Source organism: Dipodomys ordii, unplaced genomic scaffold (genome assembly GCF_000151885.1).
Source record: "Dipodomys ordii isolate 6190 unplaced genomic scaffold, Dord_2.0 Scaffold242, whole genome shotgun sequence".
Taxonomy (NCBI): Eukaryota; Metazoa; Chordata; class Mammalia; order Rodentia; family Heteromyidae; genus Dipodomys; species Dipodomys ordii.
In genome coordinates this window covers 524,236-550,366 of record NW_012267458.1, presented here as the reverse complement: position 1 = coordinate 550,366, position 26,131 = coordinate 524,236, and the positions used below count along the sequence as shown (strand labels likewise).

At 36.8% G+C, this 26,131-nt stretch overlaps 1 protein-coding gene across 2 annotated transcripts in view; it reads left to right on the top strand.

Moving 5' to 3' along the window:
• The window catches only part of Dpyd (dihydropyrimidine dehydrogenase), a 693,666-nt gene that overhangs the window by 282,159 nt on the left and 385,376 nt on the right, over positions 1-26,131 (top strand). For both annotated transcript variants that reach the window (XM_013036036.1, XM_013036037.1), the window contains exons 9-11: positions 5,437-5,544; positions 7,663-7,832; positions 22,187-22,397. In XM_013036036.1, coding sequence (XP_012891490.1) covers positions 5,437-5,544; positions 7,663-7,832; positions 22,187-22,397 — 489 coding nt within the window. The remainder of the gene's footprint in view (positions 1-5,436; positions 5,545-7,662; positions 7,833-22,186; positions 22,398-26,131) is intronic.

Below are 26,131 nucleotides of genomic sequence, written 5' to 3'. Positions count from 1 at the left end.
AATGCCCAAAAGTGGGATTGCTGGGTCATAGGGGAGCTCTATGTGGAGTCTTTTGAGGAACCTCCATACTGCTTTCCAAAGTGGTTGAACAAGTTTACAGAAAAGTACCATTTTAAAATAATTCATATGGAATGCTTATTTGTGTAAACACATGCTGCAATACCATCATGTTTGTTAAGTAGATAAAGATTTTGCCTTCACGTTTGTGTGTGTGTGTGTGTTAGCACATGTCTATAATGGGCTTGAATTCAGGGCCTTGAGCTCTCTTGAATTATTTTATAGGAAGCTGATGCTCTACCACTTGAGGCTTATCTCCATTTTTGGACTTTCGCTGGTTAATTTGGAGATGAATCTTCTGAATAGCTAGGATTACAAGTATGAGCCATTAGCATGGGACCTTACTTTCACCTCTTGAAAGACAATAAATGCCACACTATACAGTATGGACCTCTTTGTTAGTCAAGTCTTTGACAGTTCATTCTTCTATTTGACAGCTCCCTCCTTTCTACTGAAAGGTGGCCTAAAAAGTTATTTCAGTGTCATTTTTAAGTCATCCTGGTATAGATACAAACCTTGTATTTTTCAATATTCACTTTATTCCCGGGGAAGTCTTCCTTTGCCATCTAGATATTGTCAAGTTTCATTGTCTTTCATAATTCCCTAAAAGTTGCCACAATTTTCTTTCTTGGTAAAACTTGACAAACTTATTGGGACTCAATAATTGGCTTTGATTTCAGCTTTATTCTTTCCTTGCCAAGAGATGTGATGTTTGAAAGAATTGGGAAACTGAGGAATAAATATGTGTTCACTGTGCCTTCATCATGTGCTTGGTGTCAGCACATACATACACAAACACACCTACTCCATCCTTCACATGTGCCATTAGTGTATCTGTAGTTCTGAATAAAAGTACAGGAATATGAGAGAGATTAGGAACTCAATTTAAGGATCTCTGAAAAAAAGAGCCAATATGATGGAAGGGCAGATGGGTAGATGGATGGATGGATGGATGATAGAGAGATGATAGTTCATTGATTTTAGGAAATTGGATAATATTGTGAGATGAAAAGTCTAAAATCGGTAGCAAGCCAGAAGATTGGGAACTTTCAGGTAGGAGTTGATGACAGAGTCTTGAAATAACTTCTTTCTCAAACAGAGTTTTATTCTTTAGGCATTTTGGCCAATCCGATAAGGCCCACCCACATTGTTAAGATAATCTTTAGATAAAATCAATTATAGATCTAACTGCAACTTTATACCTACATCAGTCTTTGATTCAATAGCTTAACCAATTGCCCCACAAAATTTACCATCCTAAGAACTTATATATGAGCTCAGAGCTACCCAGTGGGAGAGGAAGAACTCACTTCAGTCTTTCTGCTGACCAAGACCTTGTTATTGAGCACCCCACAGCATCAACGATCTACCAAATGTGCTGTCCAAGGGCATAAGGTAATGACGTGCCAAAGAGCAAAGGAGCAGAGCTCCAGTAGTCTCTGGTCTGTGTTTGTATTACCTGGGATGTGGCTATGCAGACTGCAGGATAATTTATATTGCGCCTGTCCAGTGTCTGGCTCATTTTTCCTCTACTTAACATAACATCCATAAGTCAGAACATCTAACCAGTGGCCGCAAACATTTAAGGGGACAGTCTGACCCAATAAATGTTAAGTTCATTACAATGACAGATGTAGAGTGGGTGGAATGAAAGCGCAGACAACCCAGCTGTCTTTGGCAATGTCTTCTTCTAAGTGGAAAAAACTGAATATAAATTTCAGCAATGCCTTTTTTTTTCTTCCACGAATAATTCTTGCAGAAAAAGAAAAGAAATCACTTCTCTGGGTAGAAAGACTTTACAATGAAGACATTCTACTTTTTTAGATAAGTTGTTTTAGAGGTAGGTATAACAAATCATTGTAAGCATAAAGCATTTGCTTTAGGTGAGCCATACAAGTAACAGCTCAGATTAGGATTTGGAAAAGGAAGGATTGTAGACCTGATTGCTAATATCTGTAGAAATTTTCTCTCCCACTTACAGTTCTGGACCTTGTTTTTGGTCTGCTTTAAAAGCTCTTGTTTAGCATATCACCTTGAAAGTAGATCTCATTTCTACTTGTTTCTGTTTTTGTTTAACATGAAAGTGAAGTGGCATAGAAAGTATTCTTTGCTAGATTTAGATGTTTGTTTAAGACCTGTGTACCCTATGTGTGTGTGTCGGTTTGATTAATCAAGAATAACTTCAAATACAGCCCTCGTTGAGAGCATTCAGGAGAAATTGTTTTAGCTTTCATATATCCCACAATTTGGAAAAAAAAACATATTAAGTGAAGTAAGTCAGACCCGAAGAAATACAGGTCCCCTGGTTTCCCTTATTTGCAATAACTAGTATACATCTAGGATAATCTTATCAGATGAGCAGAAAAGCTCAAAAGCTATGTCCATATCTCCATTTAAGATGATGCTAAATGAAATGAACTTTAAGATATGGACACAAGAGGTTTTTCTCTGTTGTTGATGTTTTTAATGTACTATGTGATTTTTTTTGTTTCTTTTGTATGTTCTTCCCCTATGGTGTATCCTGTGTTGATTTTGTACCCTGTATCTTGTATATACACTTATCTAATTTGGGGAGGGGAAAGGGAATAACAAAATGCTGAAACAAGGTCACAGTATGACCCATTGCAGCACTCACAAGACACTATGTTGGAAATGAACTTTACAACTTCTGATGGGGGATAAGGAGGGAAGGTATAGTAGGGGAAAATCAAAGGAAGGGGTAACAATGTTCGACAAGAAATGTAAGCGTTACCTTACTCAGGTAACTGTAACCCCTCTGTACAGCATCTTTACAATAAAATAAAATAACCTAAGACATATTCCTTTTCAGGAAATCAAGTGTTATTCTCCTATCAGAGAGAAGGCCAGTGACATGTCAAGTGACTTGCCTAGCTTTGCCTAATCTCCCTAGAAAAATGATATCATAATCATAAAATTCTCTTAAAATAACTTATAAGCAAATCTCCTGGGTGCTAAACAGAAATAGAAATATTTTATTTAATTTGAAAGACAACCATGGTTCATGGCTGATTCTACATAAGTAACTTTGGCCAGTCAGATTATATATTTACCTCACATGACAAAATTCCTTGGCATGCTTATTCCTCTCTCTCTGTGTTCTCTGGCAGCACAATTATAAAAGAACTTCTAACTCTCTAGATAGAGCCATTGGTAAGGTGTGTTTCAAACAGTAAATAAAATTAAACTATGTATTTCCCCTATATTATTTCGTACATTATTTCTTCTTTTGTAAAATGGAACTATTGTTGTACTATGTTGTTTGTTTATGCTTATAAAACAACATGAGATTGTTGTTAATTTTCTTTTTTACAATTTTAATATTTACTTACTAAATATATTGTGGTGGATGGATGTCATAGCAAATTTGGAAAATAATGGAATAATTAAAAAATAGAATATTCCCAATCCCACAATCACACAAAATCAGTATAGATTAGTTAATACATGTATTTATATATAAGTTGAACTATAGGATACATAGATTTTTAGTTTATATGTGTATACGTAATTTGAATTACACAGATACACAGATGTTTTGCATCCTACTACTTAATTATTATTTTTTTCTTCTTGGAAATGAAAGTCATGTATTTGCTTCTTTTATTTTCTTGTGTTCACTTATCCTCCCGTGCCTTTTTGGAATAAATCATATTTGTATGGTAACTGCTTTTGTATGTTTTTGTAAATACTTAGGACATATTCAAAACTGCTTTTAGAATTTGAGCACCAATGTGAATTTCTACTAGCAGCGAGTCTAAGAAGCTCCATTTGTACCTATACTACTTAGTTTGATTTTCTTACATTGTTTAGTTTTTAATAAGGAAATTATGGTTTGGGGTTTTTGTTGTTGTTATTGTTGGTTATGGGGCTTGAACTCTTGGCCTGGGTGCTGTCCCTCAGCTCTTGAGCTCGAGGCTAGTGCTCTACCACTTTAGCCACAGTGCCACTTCCGGTTTTCTGAGTCCTTTATTTATTTATTTAATTGTGAAAATACCATACAGAGGGGTTATAATTACATGAGCAAAGTAATAGTACATTTCCTATCAAGCATTGTTGCCTCCTCCTTTGTTTCCCCTTATCATCATTTATTGGCGATAAAAGTCTCACGGCCTTTCCTGCCCAGACTGGCTTGGAACTTCGATCCTCAGATCTCAGCCTCCTGAGTAGCTAGAATTACAGGCGTGAGCCACTGGCTCCTGGCTATGTTTTATAATTTACTTTTTTGGTTTGTCATTGAGATTAGATTTAGTGCTGTGCTTGACTACTGGAGCTCTTACATTTGTATTTCTTTAATCACTGCTAAAGTAAACATTTAATAATCATAAATTCTTTGTACGTTTTCTTCTTCTGACTTTATTATCTTTTATATATCTACCAGGAAGGTAATTTTTTATTGATATTGTGAAACTTTTTGCATGATTTAGACTTTTAAAAATAGTTTTCTGGAATTATTTCCCTCAGAAGTATTCATATATTTGAAGACCAGGAGGGGCTGAATATTTTGGAGGAGATAAATGAGTTTCTTTGAGATTGTTTACTCCATTTTTTTTCCTTAGAATGAATTTTTTTCAAATTTTATTGTAAACATGTACAGAGGGGTTACAGTTGCATGAGTAAGGCAGTGAGTACATCACTTGTCCATCATTGCTACCCCTTCCCTTCCTTCTCCCCACCCCTCCACATTCCCCCCCAAGAATGATTTTTCTTATAAATATGAGAAATATATATCCATATTTTCTTTTAGTATTGTTATGGATCTTTAATATGTAACACCTTACAGGACTTCAAACTTATATTAGTTTATATAATGAAGGAGGAATGTAACCCAATTTTTCTATTAATGTTATGTATGTTATGTTTATATGAATGTGTGCCAAATGTATTTCTCTGTATGTGTATATGCAGGTTAATGTATGACTTGATGAAATATACTTTGTTATATATTAGAAATATATTCTATTATTCTATATTAGAAATATATTCTATTTTATTTCATTATGTTGGTCTGCTTATATATAATATATATCCATATATTTTTTAATGGCCACATTATTTCAAAGATGGTAGATTTTTTAATTTAATTTAATTTTTTGTCAGTTGTGGGGCCTGAATTCTGAGCCTGGGCACTGTCTCTCAGCTCTTTAGCTCAAGGCTAACACCCTACCACTTGAGACACAGCACCATTTCCGGCTTTTATCTGCTTATATGGTGCTGAGAAATTGAACCCAGGGCCTCATGCATGTGAGGCAAGCACTCTACCGCTGAGCCAGATTCCCAGTCCTATGGTAGATTTAAAAAAAAAAAAGTTAGCAGTGAGAAAGGCTATACTAATGTTGTATTATGAACTTTGTTCCATAGGTTTGCCAGAACCCAATAAAGATAGTATCTTTCAAGGACTGACATCAGACCATGGATTCTATACATCCAAAGACTTTTTGCCACTTGTGGCCAAAGGCAGCAAAGCAGGTATAACCTATTGTTTTCTGAACTTAACATTGTCTATGTTTGCTCTTGTATTATGAACTTATATTAAATTTCAGCTCAGCAGGACATCACTTTAGATCTTAGATTGTGTTGTGGAATAGATAATCCCAATATATATTTTTAAAAATGTAAAAGCCTGGCATCACAGTTTTCCAGAATTGTCTATTTGTTCATTCTTCCAAGAAGGCATCAGAATAAGGACCTCTTATTGTGTTACATGCCATCTAAATTGTGTCATGAAAAATTACATCAAAGTAAAATAGCTTTAAAAAAACATTGGGAGATGTTCTTAATAGAAATGTTAGGAAGTTTGGGAACTATTTTTGAGATGAGATGAATTTTTACATATCTTCCTTGGGTTATATTCACCCAGACAGAAAGATCAAGATCTCTTCCTGAATAGTAATTTTATAAAGTCAAAGCACTTTGACTGACACCCTGTTACTCCAAGCATGATTCAAAGCTCACAGTATAGTATGGTTTGGCTGACTAGAGATTGCAGTCATTGCCTTAGTGATGAATAAACTGTAGCTTTTTTTCCCCTAAAACTAGATTATCCAAAGCTTTTGAACATGTACTTTTTTTTTTTATTGTTGTCGGTCATGGGGCCTGAACTCTGGGCCTAGGCACTGTCCCTCAGCTCTTCAACTCAAGGCTAGAGCTCTACCACTTGAGCCACTTCCAGCTGGTGCTGAGGAATGGAACCCAGGGCCTCATGCATGCTAGGCAAGCACTCTTACCACTGAGCCACCTTCCCATTGAACATTTATTTATTTATTTTTTTTGGGTCCGGTCGTGGGGCCTGAACTCTGGGCCTGGGCGCTGTCCCTCAGCTCTTCAGCTCAAGGCTAGTGCTCTACCACTTGAGCCACAGCGCCACTTCCGGCTTTTTTCTTTTTGCTTATGTGGTGCTGAGAAATCGAACCCAGGGCCTTGAGCATGCAAGGCAACCGCTCTACCGCTGAGCCACCTTCCCAGCCCTGAACATTTATTTTTAAGAAACCTGAAGAATAGTTCTTCTTACATATTACTGTAGAAATTATTTAAAAAGAAAACCCACTTTCCCCACAATATTTAAAAAGTCAAGAACTATTTGACATTGTGTCACTATGCAAAAGTTAATAGTTGAAGGTCCATGCTATCTCTGTGTTCCTCCTCCCCAGAGAGCTGGAGGCTATGTAGCTGCACCCCCTTTGTTGGAAGGTCAGGGGGCACTGAGCAGCTACTGAGCATTCCAGAGTGCCAATTGTCTAATGCTAAACCCCAAATCTTACACACATGATGATAATCTTTATGAAGATTATAGGTCCATTCTATCCATGGTGCCATTTCCTAAAATGATAGTCATTTATCTTATCAACAGTTTTACTTAATCTGATAATACGGTGCTATCTAATATATTGGGACACCTGCATTTTCCTTTTAGACAAGGACTTTCATTGGACTACCAAATCTTCACCTAGTTCCCTCAGAGAAATGGACCCTTTGCAAGACCTGTTTCTTGTATTTCCCGGTGTTGTAGACAAAACCTGAGAAAGGGGAGAAAGTTTTATTTTCAGCATTTCAAGAAGGTACTTCTCAGGAACTCTTCAATTACACTTACACTAAGGACCCTTAGTAGGCGTGCTTATTTACAAAGTTTGACTTTATGTAATATTGAGTACAGCTTTATGTTAGACATTGCCGGAGTTAAGTGTAGATTTTAACAGAATCCTGCCAACTAGTAATCCAGTCACCTAGCAAATACTAATTTAATGATGTCCACGTGGAGTGACCTCTTGGCCTTGACTGAATCTTAATTGATTCATCGCACTTTTCTATGGCCTCAACCCTTCACACAGACTACGTTGTCACACTGCTTCGAGAAAGGGGGAAAAAATAGGAAGTTCAAAGTACTGGCTAGGAAATTACATATATGAGCATATTTTTCAAATGGGAATAAAACTGTCTCTCAATGAAGCAGAATAATTTGATAGTGACACTCCATCCTGGAAAACGGTAAGATGCAATTTTACACTGCTTTGAGTCCAAGTATCTTTTGAGCTGTCATGCAGAAATGGTTTCTCTACTTGAAAATGGGGTTTTCCTTTCATCATTCAGGGATGTGCGCCTGTCACTCTCCAATGCCGTCCATCCAGGGAGCCGTGATTGTGCTGGGCGCCGGAGACACTGCTTTTGACTGTGCTACCTCCGCCCTCCGCTGCGGGGCCCGGCGCGTGTTCATTGCCTTCAGAAAAGGCTTTGTTAATATCAGAGCTGTCCCGGAGGAGGTAAAGGAGAAACCCACGGATAAGAGGGAGCGGGAATCCAGCAGATTTTTCTAGGCAGTGGAGCTGTTAATGTGCAGACCCTTCATTTAAATCATTAGGCTATCCTGGCAATTGCCAGCTTAAAGAAAAAGGAAAAAAAAAGAAAATTAAATTTTAGGCTCCCTAATAGTTTTTCATCTAACTCAGACCATCCAAGGAAAAAGGGGGAAAATGTTTTTAAGACAGATTCAGATAAAATTAGGAATTTATTTTTGTCCCAATCACAAGAGCTTTCTTTTATTTTGCTCTGTCTTTTACTATGTATCCTATGTAAGGAGAATAGTGAATGTGTTGTCTTCCATATCCCGAACAAAAGGGATTTTTCACACAATGTGTGGGTATTCAAGGAATGTGGTGGTTAGAAGCAGTCTGGATTTTCTACTGAGTCAGATTTACAAGTTGCCTCACACATGTACACACACACACACACACACACATACACATACACACAGAGCTAACTCCTACTCTCAGTTCATCATGCTGTGACACAAACTGAATGAGATTATCATGTTGTTGTTTGTTTTAGATCTCACTGTAAACATTAGAGCATCCGTTTTCATAATTAGTCAACTTACTAAAAATGACAGATTTAAAATCATTTCTTTCTGACAGGTACCTGGTGACTAGAGGTGGAGTTAAGTATCAGCTGGATACATGTGCCAAGGCGCTGTAACGTCTAATGCTATTGGAGAAAGATAGTGCCTTTCAAAGGATATGACTTCTGAAAACAAGAACCAAATATAGTCAGAGAAAGATAAATTGCTCATTTGATTCACATCAGTATTATGAATTTGATTTGCTGTGGAATGTCTGGACATGTTTGGAGTTTCAGTACCAGGCAGGATTTATAGTTGTAGTCAATAGGTGATTTGTCACAGGTAAATTAACCACAGAGCAAATTAATCTCACTCAATTATCAGTCACCACTATTTCATGGCAAGGGTTTAAATTACATATTCTTTCCTCTTAGACCTTCTGTTTCCCTCCAAAACAAAGTGGTCTTCTAATCATAAATATTTTTTTCTATAGACATTGATCAGTGCAGTAATGTCATTTGATAAATTCAACAAAAACAGCCCTAATTGAATTAAGGGAGTTTTACCATTGGCTGGGAACCAAATTTTCAATACAAGAGCTTTCAGGAAGACATTGCAAATCCAAACTATAACACCTCACATGGTGACAGTAACTTATTTTACACTTGGTATCATAGTGATCTTCTATTACTAATGATCCCTAGAAATCACTGCTGGATATATATTTTTTGTTGTTCTGCATGAAACACACAAAAGAATGGGACTGGATAAGAAGGTAGACGTGTTTATGTATTTACTCTACCCTGATTAGCTACCTATTGTATACCAGGCATTATTCTAAGTAATTTGAATGTAGTCATAAATCAAACCTCAAGGATTTAAGGAGTTCCGACTTAGTGAAGGAAGAGCCTAATAAATAAAGTATTGCTGCATCGGCAGTACATTGAAAGATAATTACTTCTCTGGAAGAGTGGTACTGATCTATATGGGAACATATGAGCGGAGTGTGTGTGTGTGTGTGTGTGTGTGTGTGTGTGTGTGTGTGTTGGGGTGGTAGTGAATGAGAAGGAAGAATCTGCCATCTCTCACTGGGCGGTTCTGTCAGGGCTCTCTGATGAGGTGATTGTTGAATGTGGAAAAGCAGAAATTGAGAGAATCAGCCATCTAGCAATAAACATTCTAGGTCCAGCTCACTGTGGACAGCTAACTTGAAGATGTCTCTTACCTTTTATTCTCAGTGGATGATGAGATTCTGAAATTATGTTGAGCAGAGAATCACCAAGATCTGCAGGAAACTTCAAAATTACTACTGGGTAGTTTCAATCAGGGAGTGTTAGAGTCAGAGAGAAGGCAGCTAGTTAGCAACTAATTAAAAAGTAGACTACTGGTCAATGTGACTGAATTGCAGGAAGGAAATAACCTGAATCTAGGCAGAGTTCAATAAAAGAAAAAAAAAACTCCAGAACTCAGGAGCTGGGATTCTTATGGTACAAAATGGAAACAATGGGTTATTGGTAAGCAAGTCACATGCCTGCAGTTGGTTAGTAAAACACAAGTTGAAAAGAACAAAAGATTAAACATCTCTTAATTATTCTTTATTAAGCAAAATTTCTGTCAGGCACCAGTGGCTTACTCCTGTAATCCTAGCTACTAAGGAGGCTGAGATCTGAGGATCATGGTTCAAAGCCAGCCCAGGCAGGAAAGTCTGAGACTCTTATCTCTAATAAACCACCAGAAAACTGGAAGTGGTGAAGTGGCTCAAGTGGTAGAGTGCTCTCCTTGAGCTGAAGAGCTGAGGGACAGTGCTCAGGCCCAGAGTTCAAGCCCCAGTACCGACCAAAAAAAAAAAAAAAGGAAGCAAAATTTCTACATATTCTTAGAAATACTTGACCATAAGCTGAGTGAGTGTGTGACCATGGTCTACTCTCTGAAACTTTTTTCTGCTTATCTAGTACATGAGTGTCATATGCAAATGATTCAACAAATAATTATGAATGTTTTCTAGAGTAGATGTCCCCAGAGTATTCCAACTTAGGTGGATATCATAGTGGCCCTGGAGGGTTCATCTGATGATTTGAGACAAAATTCTTTAGTAGGAAACAAGGATAATAAGTAATGCATTACCAGATTCTACATAGATTTCAAAGTTGTGACACTGGTGAGTAAGTTACACCTTTTCTGGACTGGAGAACACCAGCATTAAGAGAGGTTTTAATGTTATTCCCCATGGTCTTCATTTGGTTTTATACCCAGACATTGCAAAGAGGGCTCAAGATATTGGAGAAATATAAAGGAGGGGGTAACAATGCTCCATAGGAAATGGACTGATTATCTTGCTCATGTAACTGTAACCCCTCTGTACAGTATCTTTACAATAATAATACATTTTTAAAAAAGATATTGTCATAACACCAGTGAAGCTAAGATGTCAAAAGAGTGGAGCTGATGATGACGTATCATCTACCTCCTTCAAAATTGAGGTTGAAGAGATGATATTCACACACACACACACACACACACACACACACACACACACACACACACAGCCATTGCTAGTGCCAGTACTGAGGCATGAACTCAGAGTGTCATACTCTCATTTGGCTTTTGTGTCCATGCTTGGTGCTCTGCCACTTGAGCCTACCTCCACTTCTGGCATTTTTGGTGATTAATTTGAGATAAGAGTCTTGGGAACTTTCCTGCCCAGGCTGGCTTTGAATTGCAATCCTCAGATCTCAGCCTCCTGAGTAGCTAGGATTACAGGTATGAGCAAACAGCACTAGGCCAAATATATCTATATCTATATATATATATATATACATTTATATATATATACACACACACATATATATATACACATATATACATATATATGTATATTGGTCGGTTGTAGGATTTGAATTCTGGGCCTTGGGCATTGTCCCTGCACTCTTCAGCTCATGGCTAAAATTCTACCACTTCAGTCACAGTGCCACTTCCAGTTTTCTGGTGGTTAATTGGAGATAATTGTGTCATGGACTTTCATGGCCAGGCTGGCTTTGAACTGCAATCCTCAGATCTCAGTCACCTGCGTAGCTAGGATTATAGGTGTGAGCTACATATTTTAACTAATACGCAGCATTATCTGGTATACCCAATTCTTTTGTATCTTTTTCTAATTTCTTCCATACTTTCTATCCTGGACAAGTTGTAGTCTCATTTAGATTTCTTTAAAATAAATGAAGATCAAAAGAGATCATATTATACAGTTTTTTTCCCATATGGGTATTTAAACATGTTTCTATCTAAAACTGCAGTCTGATGTTCATTTGGGAGAGGGAGAAACAGAATAATATAAAGTTTTCCCATTCTTTCATGACAAATACAGATGGTATTGTCTGTGAAGGTGTATTTGTGTCATGGTTGATATAACCAACAAAATAGGATTGGATCCAGGAGTGTTTTTAACCTATAAAACTAGAAGGACCTGCCCAATAGATTTTTGCAGTGACAAACACATCCCATCTCCCTAATTGAGCAATATCGAAATTTCAGCACATACTAAAATCACCTGGATAGCTAGCAAAGTACTGGAGGCTGGGCACCCTCGCCCCAGAGTTCTTAGTAGGTTTGGGTTGGACCTGAGCGTTTGCATTTTCAACCCATTCTTTGGTGATGCTGAGATTGCTGGTCTACTACTCTAATGCATCATCAGCTTGGTTTTCAGCTGTCTAATTAGAGCCATAAGCAGTGTGCTGTTTGGAGGCGCTTTCCATCTTAGTTAAGAAAGCATTAATGCTAAAGGATATAGGTTTGATGCCACGAAGATAGGGAGGCTTCATCAGCATATTGATGTAATTCTGATTCCACATGTCTTCCAGGCTCCCTTGTGGCCTCACACACATGCTAAATAGGATGCTACTGACAAACTAGCACTTCTCAGCTGTGAGTCCTTAGGGGAACCAGCCCATCACTCAGCACTCTCCTCTAAGAAGATGCAGGGGGAAAAATCTGTTAATAATTCCCTCCAGTACTTTCTGCAAGCTTAAATAGGTGAGATTAAATTTCACAGGATAACAGAATCCCCCCAAATGCTGGTATTAAAAGCTGTTGACAGATCAGATAGAACTGCAAGAACGCTGTAGGCGATTGGGAATCCCTAACAGGAGGCCTGAAGGTCAGAACTCAATAGACCTGCTCCACTGGAGAAATTGACAGGATAAGGTTAAAAAAGAGGAACTCTGTTGTTATTAATTATTACTGAAGGAGAGTATAGTTCAAAATTTGTCTCAATCACAGATCACTATGCAAAGAATATTTCAGCAGTCTCTATGAGACATACTCATTTTCCAAAAGCAGCATATGTCTATGTATGTATAGATAGTCACACACACAGAGACAGACGGATGGACAGATAGACGGACAGACGGACGGACGGACAGACAGACAGATAGATAGACAGACAGACAGACAGACAGATAGATAGATAGATAGATAGATAGATAGATAGATAGATAGATAGATAGATAGATAGATAGATAGATAGATAGATAGATAGATAGATATAGATGGCTAATTGGAGATAAGAGTATCATAGACTTTCTTGCTTGGGCTGGCTTTGAACTAGGATCCTCAGAACTCAGCTTCCTTATTAGGTATGGATACAGGCATGAGCCATGGGGGTGTCCAGATAATTCAACTATATTTTTATGGGTCTCTCTACCATTCTCTAGGACGCTTTGATCTCTTGCAGTGTACTTGAAGCAAGCTAGCATTTGCTTTGACTTTGACCAGTTCTTTTCACATATTTATCTTCTCAGAGGATTAACTGTCTTGACACTCATACTTGATTATTTTAATAATATAAATAACAATGACTGATCATCTGTCAATCCAGATTTACTAATCTGTTACTGCAATTCTGAAAACATATGCATAGGAAAGAACATGCAGTTTGATTGAATCATTTGAGTACCATACAACATACCTCATGACAAATCATTCATATTATGTCACTTATAAGCCTCTTATCTTACATTTTCAATGTCAAATGATCCTGTGAAAGCTACAAGCATAGATTCTTTTATCCTCTGTATTTTGCTGATTAACACGTGCTTCTTCCTTTTTCCTTAATTACAATAAATATAAACCTGGGGCTATTTTTAGAAAGTAAACTCTATACCCTGACAAATTTTATCTTATTCAATAAGAATGAGGCTTATAGCAGCATTAGTCAATTCAACATCATTTGAGTGCTGTTTTTCATGAGAAGTGATCAGAGACTTGTTGGCATGATTGGTTGAGGGGAACTGCAAACAAACAAACAAACACACTGGCCCCTGGGCAAACAGTTAATTAATTCTACTTAGAGACTCCCATGGTGCTAACATAGAAAGTATACTTTAGTACTTGATAATGACTGAGGAATGGCAATCTAAGACCTCTGTGTGTGTTTACCTGCTTGAAAGTTATGAAAAGTCAGGGTGGTGTGAACACTTGCAGTGGAGTAGTCAAGAAAAAACACTAAGAACTAGGGTACTGCTCAGCCTCTGTAGGTCCCTCTGTAAAATCTCTGCTGTAATTACATGCTTCTCAAGATTTCTTCCATTCCCCAAGTTTTATATTTTTCAAACTCAGAGAAAGATAAGTGAGGAATTCATGATTTCGGGCAGATAGAATCTATCTTCTCATAGAATAGCAACACTGTTTTTAAGATTTTTTTGCAGTATCTATTAACATTATGCTTGGAAGAAGTTGTGATTAAAGTATTATCAGTCATTTGGTGAGTACTGCACTGGAAGCATAGATATCAAGAAAATGACAACTGAAATTGTTCACAATTCCTTATTGTATGTGATAATTCAGATGGTAAATGGAAAACGAAAGTCTGCCAGGAGCCCACAGAAACTTGTGTCCATTCAACATTGGGCATTTACTGAAACTGCTTTGAAAATTCTGTGGCGATGATTGCAAATTTCAGTAGGAAGATTTATAGAGCTGAAACCAATATATTTTTGAAAAAATAATATGTAATGTTATACATAAAATACTTTATACAATATGTACTACATATTATATAATTGTGTATATTTTATATATTCCATATATATGATTATATATTTATATATACTACTGTAATATCCATATATACTATTATATTTATGTATTACTATTCATATATGTATTTATACATTCACGAATAATGTATTTGTACATTATAAAAATAATATTTAATTGCAAGCTATGATGATATAATGTATAGCTACCTAATATGCTTATCAATATGTATACATTCATCAACTCTTATTAAATAATAGTGATTGGTATTCCTTGTTACTGAAAATTAGAAGCCTTTTTGCTTTTAATAATATTTAGTTTAGCTTTCCAATAACTACTGTTCTTTTTCTATACAGTGAATATTATGAAATACACACAGGTCCATGTATACCATTGAAAATATAATAATAATAAAAATGCATATTTGAAATTATGATCTTTTTTTCCTAGTTTTTTTTTTAAGTGCTCTCACTCAGTATGTAGGCCACGCTTGCCTTGAACTAATGCTACCTAGTGCTGAGATTATTGGCCTTCCCTTCTCCATTTGACTTAGCACTGCTTTGAGTGGTTTCTTTGTTCTTTTTATAAAAATGTCCTCATTCTTCAAGGTCTGCCCAAAGATCATTTTCTCTTTGAAGGCTTCCTTAGTTCCCTCCTGAGTTCACATTACTCTCTAGTAGGCTTTGGTAGCTTTTTCATTTTCATTTTCTTTCTTTCCTCCTCCTCCTCCTCCTCCTTTTCCTTCTCCTCCACCTCTTTCTCTTCCTCCTCCTCCTCCTCCTTCTTCTTCTTTGCTTACAGCTAATTTTAAACATTTTCCACATAGGACAGCCGTTACTTCACACTCACCTCATAACTTAAAATGCCAGTTCCTACAGCATATTGCCTTTTTCAACATGGTATGTGACCCCAAATCTAGACAAGTCTGATTCAATGTATCAGATCAGTGGTGCATGTTGAATAAACTAATATATGAAGGGTATCAAAATCTTAAGGGAAGGTTTCAAATAGGTATAAAATAACTAAAATATATAGCATACATCCATGCACCTCAAAATTTTAGTTGTTATCTTTAAATAAAGTATAGTTTTATTTTTGATTGTCAAAATTATCATTGTATCACATAATATAAATTATCAAGAAAGGTAAATTGAAGCCAGGCAGATGTGGAGGCAGAAGGATCATAAGTTTAAGTCAAGCTTGGGCAAAGTTAATAAAACTATGTCTCAAAAATAGATATAAACACAAAGGCAGGATGCATGGCTTAAGTGTCTGCCTAGTAAGCATGAGCTCTGTGTTTAATTCCTAGCACAATAGAATATATATATATATATATAGTAATATATATATATAGTAATATATATATATAGTAGTATATATATATATATATATTACTATCCATGGTTGCAGGTTTGCCTGCAATCATGATCTTCAGATCTCTGCCTCCTATGTAGCTTAGGCTGAAAGACATAGGCCACTGCTCCATTTATGGGCAGTGAAGGGTCTTGTGAAGATTTTCTCAGGCTTGCATGAACTGTGAGCCTTCTCTTTTCAGCCTTCCATGTAGCTTGGATTACAGGCATGCCATGCTTGCGTCCAGCTGTCTATGCGTCTTTGATAAGGCAGGAATTAATTTCACTTCTACTTATTAGCACCTGGCATCAGTCTTATACACAATGTGTACCTAATCAGTAGTTAAATTTATGCATGAATAGGACCATGTAATTATAAATGTTTGTAGTATAACCACAATTTAACAGTGATAAAATGAGATCACATTTTCTAGGATATCAATGCTCAAAGAAGACTACAAAACTATTTTGATTCTAAATAACATTTTTAGAATCTTTATGTTCTCACTGAATTAATAGATTGTTAAATATGCTGCTCTTAGCAGATAAGCTTTGCAAAGAATATTGTGTTTTCTTCACATTGCCTCCTAAACCTCCATATATTATAAGTTTTTTTTCCAGAGTTTAATGTATGCTGGTTTTGAGCTCTGCTCATTACACTTTATAACCTATGCTTACTTTGCATATATGCAATCTAAAAATGAGTTGACATCATGCTTTTAATTATAGTAAATTAAGTTGTTTCATAATTTCTACAGTACGATGCCTGTAATATTAATCAGACCAAATCATCACATTACATAAAGTTAATCATTAAAATGATGATCATTATTGCATGCTATAGTGCACTATTTTTATTTCACTTAGCATCAACTGCTTATCTTTTCTTGAATATGGAGGTGAAAATCAAAGCTATGAAAAAAAATTTTTTCTTCACTTCCCTTATACTTTTGAGATGGAAATGACAACCTGATCTATTGAACCTAAAAACTGGACCCTTGTAACTACTTAATACTTCATTTCGTTAGTAGAGATAAGGAAAAGAGACATGTATGTGTGTGCTGAGATTCCAATTGCTCTTTTCAGAACAGGTTCCATGTATATTTGCACCATGAGCTTTAGAAACATTCATGCCCCACATTCACAGAGATGCTGATTATTAATGATGATCAGAAAGCATTAGGCGTCAATAGGCTAGTACCAACATTTGTGAATGCTCACAAAACACTTTTAATTAGAGTGGCAAAATATTAAGATTGATGTATTTATATTGATCACTGATCAGATCTGATCACTCTGGTCCACCATTTCCCAATGGTTCTGATTGACAAGTGAGGAGAAATACTACATTCTTTTTTTATTTCCCCCTCTGTTGTAGGATGGTCTGTCTAGGTGGCATGTCTTCTGAATGCCTTTGGTTACCTGCTTTGGGATGGGTGTCTAGTGTCTACTCATTCATTATACATACATGTGGTTTTCCTGTCATTAATTTGAACATCCTTCAGGGTCTGATAACCATTTGTCATTACAATGGATAAGCAAAACTTTACTCAAGGTCCTCTGTGTGCCAATCATTTTGATGGACACAGACAGGGCAGAGCCCTGTTGTCAGGCACCCTCCATGTGGCATACTGGCTAGAAGATATTCTGGTTCACTTAACGTCTGTGTGCATGTTCATTTTCTCATATTTCATCAAATTGTTGACTGTGTGAACATCATATTGGAAGTTGGAGGTAGAGTGAGATGAATGAAATATTTCTATATTGAAGGAGTTTTATGAAAGAATTTATCATTTGATATGTACATTTAGCTAAAATCTGTTATCATCTACTTTCCTATTTTGAGATACTATGTTCCATGCCTTTGCTATCCATTTTTGTTGGGTAGAATTTCCTTTATTCAAAAGTTACCTTTGTTAATTCAAGGGATCCCTATTAACTTGTTTACAGTACTATCCTCCTAAGTCCAACCTTTGTTTCCCATAGTTCATGATGTTAGAGTCCTTTGCATATTTAGACTAAGAAGCTCGAATTTTCGTACCACTGAGGACAGTTGTTTTTGTTGGTGGTGGTGATAGTCCCAGTGCTTGAACTGAGCCTGGATGCTGCCCCTGAGCTTTTGCATTCAGAGCTAGCGCTATCACATTGAGCCTAGTCACCACTTCCGGTTTTTAGGTGGTTAATTGGCAAAAAGGTTCCAATGGACTCTCTTGCTTAGGCTGGCTTGCAATCATGAGCCTCAGATCTCACCTTCCAGATAAGCTTAGATTATAGGTGTGAGCCACAAGCACCCAGCCCTGAGGACAGATAGCCAATCTCTTTTCCAGTTATGCTTGGCCTTGTTTGAGATTCAACACTCTAATTAGAGTCCCATTTCCCCACCTTAGACTCTACTATAAATTTTTTTCTTACACAAAGCTAAGCCACATAGAAGTAACTATCAAATCAGGATGTTTTGCTAAGACTTTTAAAGTCTATTTCTTTCAATCCAAAAGAGATACAGGTTGGATATCTCTTTATGTGGAATGCTTAGAATGAGAAGTGTTTCAGATTTGGACATTTTTTTCTTCTAACTTTAGCACATTTAGAATATTGCCTATACATACTTAAATATCATGTGAAGGGGATTCTAGCTAGGTAATTTATTTTCATTTCATGCCCATCTGATACACACAAGGTGAATGACAGTGGGAACAATATTTTTGGTGCACCTATGTTTTGGCTATGACACATGATGTGAGGCCAGATGTGGAATTTTCCTGTGGGAGTCTCAAATCAGTGGTAAGAGAGCTATAGGTGTTTCAGCCTTTGAATGTCACATTTTGAGATTTGGGATGCTCAACCATATGCTTCTTTAGCAGTGAGCCCCGAGGATGTGAAATCCCCAAATTCACCATGATGCCCAGAGTAGTGTGGCCTTCTGTGCCACATCAGGGAGACAAAGTTGATTTGAAGCTAGGTATTTTGTTGTAATAATTGATATAGAAGTTGTCCTGTCATGCTTCTTCTTTGTGTGGCAATGAGAAGCTACACATAACGCCCTTAAAATTAATCCTGCAAGAAGCATGTATTAAATAGTGCAAATTGGTTCCTATGCCGTCCAAAAATAATTCAAAGGCTATTTTACCTGATCTATAGTGTTGGATGTTTTGTGTTCTGCTAATATCCTAATTGTCCTAATATTATATTCTCTTGATTGTCCTAAAATTAGATCAGTTAGCCTAATATTTTTTCAGAAAATTTTATCCTAATCTCACTATTTTCCCCACTACAGTACTGTGAAAACAAATCAATAAATATATTCAAATAACTTCCTTTTGTACATTTCCCCTGATGGAAAAAGTTATTTAATAGCAACATATTGTGAAGAACTCATCTAATTAATGTGTGCCACCAAGAAGTCAAACCCTGCATATTTCAGAGAATGTAAATGTCCCTAAAGTTCAAGTAGCCAAACTTCAGAATAATCTTCGTTCATATCAAGCAGTGTTTGTATCACGCCAGGTTTCTGTCTATGGTTGGACAGTGGGAGAGAATGCTCAGTATTCAAACACAAATCCTCTTTAGACAATTCCAATGTGAGTGGAGCTTATACGAAAACACAATTTCTTATCTTCATAACTACGCTCAGATTTCAGGCTCTCACATCTAAAAATCCATACTATAAAGGAGTTCAGGCATTAAATCTATGCTAATTTATTTTCCAATTTTAATATCAAATTTTCCAAAACCTCATAAGAGACATACGTATGTTTAATACTACTTACTTTCAACAGACAAGAAAGGGAGACTAGGACAAAACAGATCTTAAATCAATCTGTGACACACTCTTCCCAACTGGGACAGCATAATCCTGTATTTTATTTATTGTCTCTACAGAAAATAGTGCTAGTGTAAAAATGCATGGTATATTGATTTATTCAAACCATAAACATTCAGCATTGCTATTCAATAAAGTGTGGTATTATCATTAAAATTTAGCATCACTTGACATTTTTGAAACACAATAAACTTGTTTATTTTGTGCTACATTACAGACTGTGACAAAATGATGTGGGAAACATATTTCGCAGACAGGTACCATATTTATTTTGTCATTTGAATCAGTCAAGCAATGGCTTACCTCTTAGTATTCATTATTTTATAGAAAAATTATAAGGGGTATTAGAATTTCTTTGTTTTAGGCCTGCTGTTATGAGTCACCTCTTGAAATCATAATCCTATTGATAAGTGCTGAGGCATACTTGAAGAAAGGTTTGGGGAAATGTAAATTCAAAGGATAGCAACTGTGAATGAACAGCTTGTATATGTAACTTCTGTAAGACTAAGTTCTAGTTGAGGCACTTATGCTTTCAGGATTGTCTTCCAAATCACCACATACTAATGAATGTTCTGTTGTTATTCCCATATTGACGTCAAGAAACCTTTTCCAAAGCACAGTAGAAGCAAGTTTGAAACCTGATTCAAATCCACTTCCCTATCGAGGAAGTAGGCAGTTTGGGATTTAACTTTTTATATATTTACTACTACGTATGATGCCTATTAGTTATTCTATTCAAATTTTGCAATTTAATAGAAGGAAATGGCTTGCAAGGATTTATAAGTACTCCTCCTTTTAAGCGTTAAAGAGAAATGGTAGATAGAATAACCTATCATTTAAAAAAAAGCAACTTAAGGGACTGAACTGCTTCCTTTAATTTATAGTATTGGCTAGTGTCTTTAAATGGTTATATATTCTCTTCCCCTAGGTAGTCTTTTCATCATTGCTCTTTAAGTTTAATATTATAGTGTTATTGCATATTTGTGTATGTGCTGCCTACACAAGTTTTGAGTGGATGAATGGTCCTCAACTCTTGTGTCTCTCATTCCTGGGTCAATAGCATAGTCCTCAAACCACAAATACTTAAGCCTCATCCAAATACACAGATCTAGAAACTCTGGGGGGTAGACCCATGCAGTCTGTTGTCACAAAACATTCCAGATGATTATGATAGGTGCCAATGGAGGAAGCAGTGGATCTTGGTAGACTGCTGAGAGATTCTGTATGCTGCGTAGAGACTGCATGCCTCCACAGTCCCACCATGATTTATCTGGGATGACTCCTCATAGGATACTTTGCACACACAATCTTCTTTCCTTCAGCCATCAAAGGATCTGCTGAGCGTTTACTTGGCCTCCACAAGGGAGGAAAAATGTATGGTAGGGAATTTTTCTTTCTTACTTTTGGGAAAGAAAAATTAGCATACTAGTTCAGATTATATTGACAAAGGCCTGGCTACTCCAAAAAATAGCTCAGGGACAGTGTCCAGCCCCATGACTGATAAAAAACAAAACAACAACAAAAATAATGAGTGGAACATAATAAGTAAATTTGAGTGTACATATCTATTCTTTTAATGACATGAGCACAAATGAGAAATGGGATTTCTCGATTTTATGATAGACAGGATAGTTATGATAGAGTTACAGGAAAGTTGGGGAAGGGAGTGGGAATTTGCCTGTTTTCCTTTCACATTTGTAATTTGTGGCATTCACGATTGTGCTGTTGTAAAAGGAAGAGGAGGTTGAGATCTGAGGATTGCAGTTCAAAGCCAGCCTGGGTGGGAAAGTCTGTGAGACTATTCATCACAAACAGACAGACAGATAGACACACACACACAGCTGAAAGTGAAGTTGTGACTCAAATGCTAGAGCACTAGCCTTGAGAAAAATAGCTCTGAAACAATGCCCAGAGAAAGAAGAGGAGGAAGGGAGAGGAGGGGGGGGGAGGAGGAAGGGGAAAGAGGAAGAGGAGGAGAAGGAGGAAGAGGAGGAGGAGGAGGGAGACAAAAAATGATATTCATTATCTTTTTATTTTGCAGTTCTACACATTTCTTTTCTCTTCTTTTTAACCTTCTTTTCTCTTACCTAACATTCTGGTCACATACTCGCACAAATTGTCTCACCCACCTCATTGACTTTTTTCCAGCTTAGATCTGCACACTTTGTTAATAAACACAAGTATTTATTTTCATATGTATGACGATTTAAAAAGGGAACTTAATCTGCAGACTTGGAAGCACCAACAGGCCAGGCTACTAGAGTCAGAAATCTTATACATAACACCAACCCTAGGGCACTTGAAATAGAAAACCTGGGAAATAACTCATGAACTTGTCCCTATACATTTTTGTCGCTGCTCCAATTCAAGACGGCCTCCCTACCCCAGGCAGGAGTGCACACAGTGTTCATAGATGAAACCCGAATCTTGGCTTTGGTGAAAGTGAGAGAAAGCTTCCTGGATGTTAAAATACTGCAGCAGTTACCATATGCATTTGGATAGAAAAATCAATGGTTGCATAGGATGAGAAATAGTTTTAAACATGTTTCTCCTCTCTGTTCTTCTGCGTTTTAGATGGAGCTTGCTAAAGAAGAAAAGTGCGAGTTTCTGCCTTTCCTTTCCCCACGGAAGGTCACTGTGAAAGGCGGGAAAATTGTTGGGATGCAATTTGTTCGGACGGAGCAAGATGAAACTGGAAACTGGGTAGAGGATGAAGAGCAGACTGTCCACCTGAAAGCTGACGTGGTCATCAGCGCCTTCGGCTCAGTGTTGAATGACCCAAAAGGTACAGGCCTGGCTGGGAAGCTAAAAGTTGGGGTGTAATTTTTCTGCTGCTCTAATACTCCAAAAGTTTCTGGCTCTCGGCAATAATTGTTTTTTTGTGGTTGTGTTTTACTTTAACATTTATTTCCCACTGTGTGTGTGTGTGTGTGTGTGTGTGTGTGTGTGTGTGTGTGTTGGTCGTGGGGCTTGAACTCTGGTCCTGGGCACTGTCCCTCAGCTCTTCAGCTCAAAGCTAGTGCTCTACCACTTGAACCACAGCAGAACTTCTGGTTTTCTGAGTGGTTTATTGATGATAAGAGTCTCATCGGGTGGTAAGAGTCTGTCCAGACTGGCTTTGAACCGCATTCCTCAGATCTCAGCCTCCTGAGTAGCTAGGATTACAGGTGTGAGCCACCAGCGCCCAGCTTTATTTCCCATTTCTAATACAGAGCACAAGGACCAGACTTGAAAGGCCCGTTGCATACAGAATCAATACATTTACAGAATTAGCTATAACATGACAAAAACCAGAAAAGAACAGCAATCTTTCTTTGAGCAGATATCAAAAAGATGTGCTTTACATTAAAATAATAATTCCCTTGTTTTTCTTAATTAAACTAGAATATGAAAATGTGGCTGAGAGATTGGACCATCTGATCTTTAATGATGTGGATGAACTGGGTTCTAATAAAATATGTGCGTGCGCACACACACACACACACACACACAGACAAATTAAATGCATGTTTCCTTCCATTTCTATGCCAAACTATGAATGAAAACATTAGACAATTTGAAAGTTTGAAACCTTGTCATTTTGCCTAGATGACAAAATTGGATGTGCTAAAGAATAAAACCTTTAAAACGAAAACACAAACATTGCACATACATCTTCAGTGGGATATTTAATTCTATCATTTTGGTTTTACCTCCTATAATATTTTTAGGGGCCAGGGTAGATAAAGAAAAGCTCAAGTTTCTGGATGTTTTTCTCAAACAATCTGTTGCCTTTTAGTTTACACTTTTTAAAAGGTACTTAATTCTCTTATTTTCTGAACAAGACAATTAAAAGAATAACATGTCTGTAGCTTAGAGATTTAGGAATAATAATAATATTAACTACAGAACTGAAACCTGATCATTCCTGTCTGTGACTTCATACTCTATCCATGGTAAAATGGTATTTCCTGTCTAAAGTAGGATTGGACCCATGCATGCAAATGTTCTTTTTTTTGTATGCAACAGATAAACCAAAATTAAACCAGTCATCAGGATATTTTATCTGCTGGATATTCCCAACACCTTGGCATTTAGAAACATCCAGATGTTTAATGCCATCAAGATAAATGTTTTCCAATAGCTGGATGATGGCCTGGATGTGTCATCTAGATGTTTGCAGGATGTGTAGACACAGTAGCAGGATGGTATTTTTTTTTGTAATTCATTCACTGCATTTTAGATGGGATAATAAAGGAAAGTGTATAAGTTGTATTTGACGATCTAAAAATCCATCACATTCTTGTTCTATCCATCACATTCTTGTTCTTCTGCATACCATCCAAAATTGAGTAAAAATGTTGGATCATGCTTAAGGAACAATTCTGTGGTTGATTTGCTTACCAAGAAATAATTTAGCTCACCTATGTAAATTCATGTTCCACAGCTGTCAGTCCTGACATTAGAGAGAAGGTTATCTTTTCTTGCACAAACTTAGGTAGCCAAAGCTCACATCAGTTCTTGTTGTCTCAGATATTTTATAAGTTCAGGAAAGCCCATGGGATTTGTATCTCCAATTAAGAGGAGCCAAAAGCCAGGAGTATAGGTATGGCTAAAGTGAGAGATTGCCAGCCTTTGAGTTCAAACCCTACATATCTGCAAGCAGAAGAAAAAGCAGAAGGAAGAGGAGGGAAAAGAGAGGAAGGAAAGATTTCATAGGCTTATTCTCCTCCTAGCCTTATTTTGAAATTGAAGAACTTATTTTGAAAGAGAATCCTACATATAGTCAATGGTCCTCCCTCCATGTCTGCATGAATACAGAATACAGAACTACTTTCCCAGTGAAGGGTGCTGAATTGGATTTAACAGCACCCATACCTCTCTTCCTCATTCACGTATTTTCAGTATCGTTTTTTCCAACCCCCACAGGTTGGAATTCAAGGCTTTGAATTTTTAGCCTGGTACTCCACTTCTTGAGCCACACATCTAGCCTTTCAATATAATTTTTCTTTTTCTTTGCTTTGCTTTGCTTTTTTGTTGTTGTTGCTGTTGTTCTGGTCATGGGGCTTGAAGTCAGTGCTTGGGCACTGTCCCTGTGCAATTTTTCTCAAGGCTGGTGTGCTACCACTTTGAGCCACAACTCCACTTCCAGCTTTTTGTGGTTAATTGGAGATATGAGTTTCACAGACTTTCCTGCCTGGGCTGGATTTGAACTGAGATCCTCAGATCTGAGCCTCCTGAGTAGCTAAGATTACAGGCATGAGCCACCAGCGTTCAGCTTTCCATGCCATTTTATTAAGAAGAGAAACATGGAAGAAAAAGGTAGGAGCAATCTGCTTTTATTAGAACCTGACCAGAAATATCTTTTCCAAATGGTATTTACAAATCTTAAAATAAGTTGCAAAATCAGAAATCATGCATATATATGCCATGATAAAAACTGGTTGACTGGAATCAAGTTGTCCATTTATGTTTTTAATAAAGGTAGAAACTCATGGTATCCCTCTTTTACCCTGCATTCTTTCCCATCCTATGTCTGTGTCATGTGTGATGATATCTGTGTGATACTGATATAATTATTATATATATGATGTTTACTTGATAAGTATATGATTATCACATGGAACACCTATTTTAGTGTATTTATCCATTTATGTCTCTTCATTTCTCCTTTTCCCTCCTTTCCAACCTCACTTTGCATGGGCTCTGATGAAATCCTGGTGGAACACAGTGACATCTTTTCACTCTTTATTCAACACTCTGTTAAATATTTCATTCCATTTGAATGTTCTTCTCCAAGTCACTTAACCTTTTCAAGACTGAGCTTTGTGTGTTGAAACAATGACAACAGAAACAAACAATAAACCTTCTCTTGGTATCCCAGGACTGTCAGACGTAAAAGGAAATCATGTGAAAGGGCTTTGCAAACCAGAGCTGAACAAATTATTATTGTTTGTGACACTCACTTTCCTAGGTTTTCTTCTGCCATTCATATCAAAGCCTATCAATGGCTATTTTTCTTCTTTCCTTTGACTATACTTCATAGTACTTTCCATCTTCAAACATTGCCAATTTTCTTTACTTAATATATGTATGCATTTAGTGGCCTGATTATGTTATCCTTCCATTCATTCATTCATTTGTGCATGCATGAATGAATTGCAGGCATGCATTCCTGAAAACATACTAACCACCTCTTGAGTGTCATGTAGTGGCTAGACTTACAGTAGGCACCATTTCAGTTCTTTGTACATTATTTTCTTTGCAGGTTTCAGTAGACATCCTTTTGTCCCATATTTATGTTCATGCATGTGACCAATATTTACTGAGCATCTAATGAATGTCAAAAGGCCAAATTTTACTCTAGAGGGAACAGAGATGAACGAATCAATCTTCTTTACATGAAAAGTCACAAATGGAGAGACTGACATAAGAACTACTTACTACATTTTTTTAAAATTTTTTATTGTAAAGATACTATACAGAGGGTTAAAGTTACATGAGTGAGGTAATGAGTACACTTCCTCTTGAACATTGTTA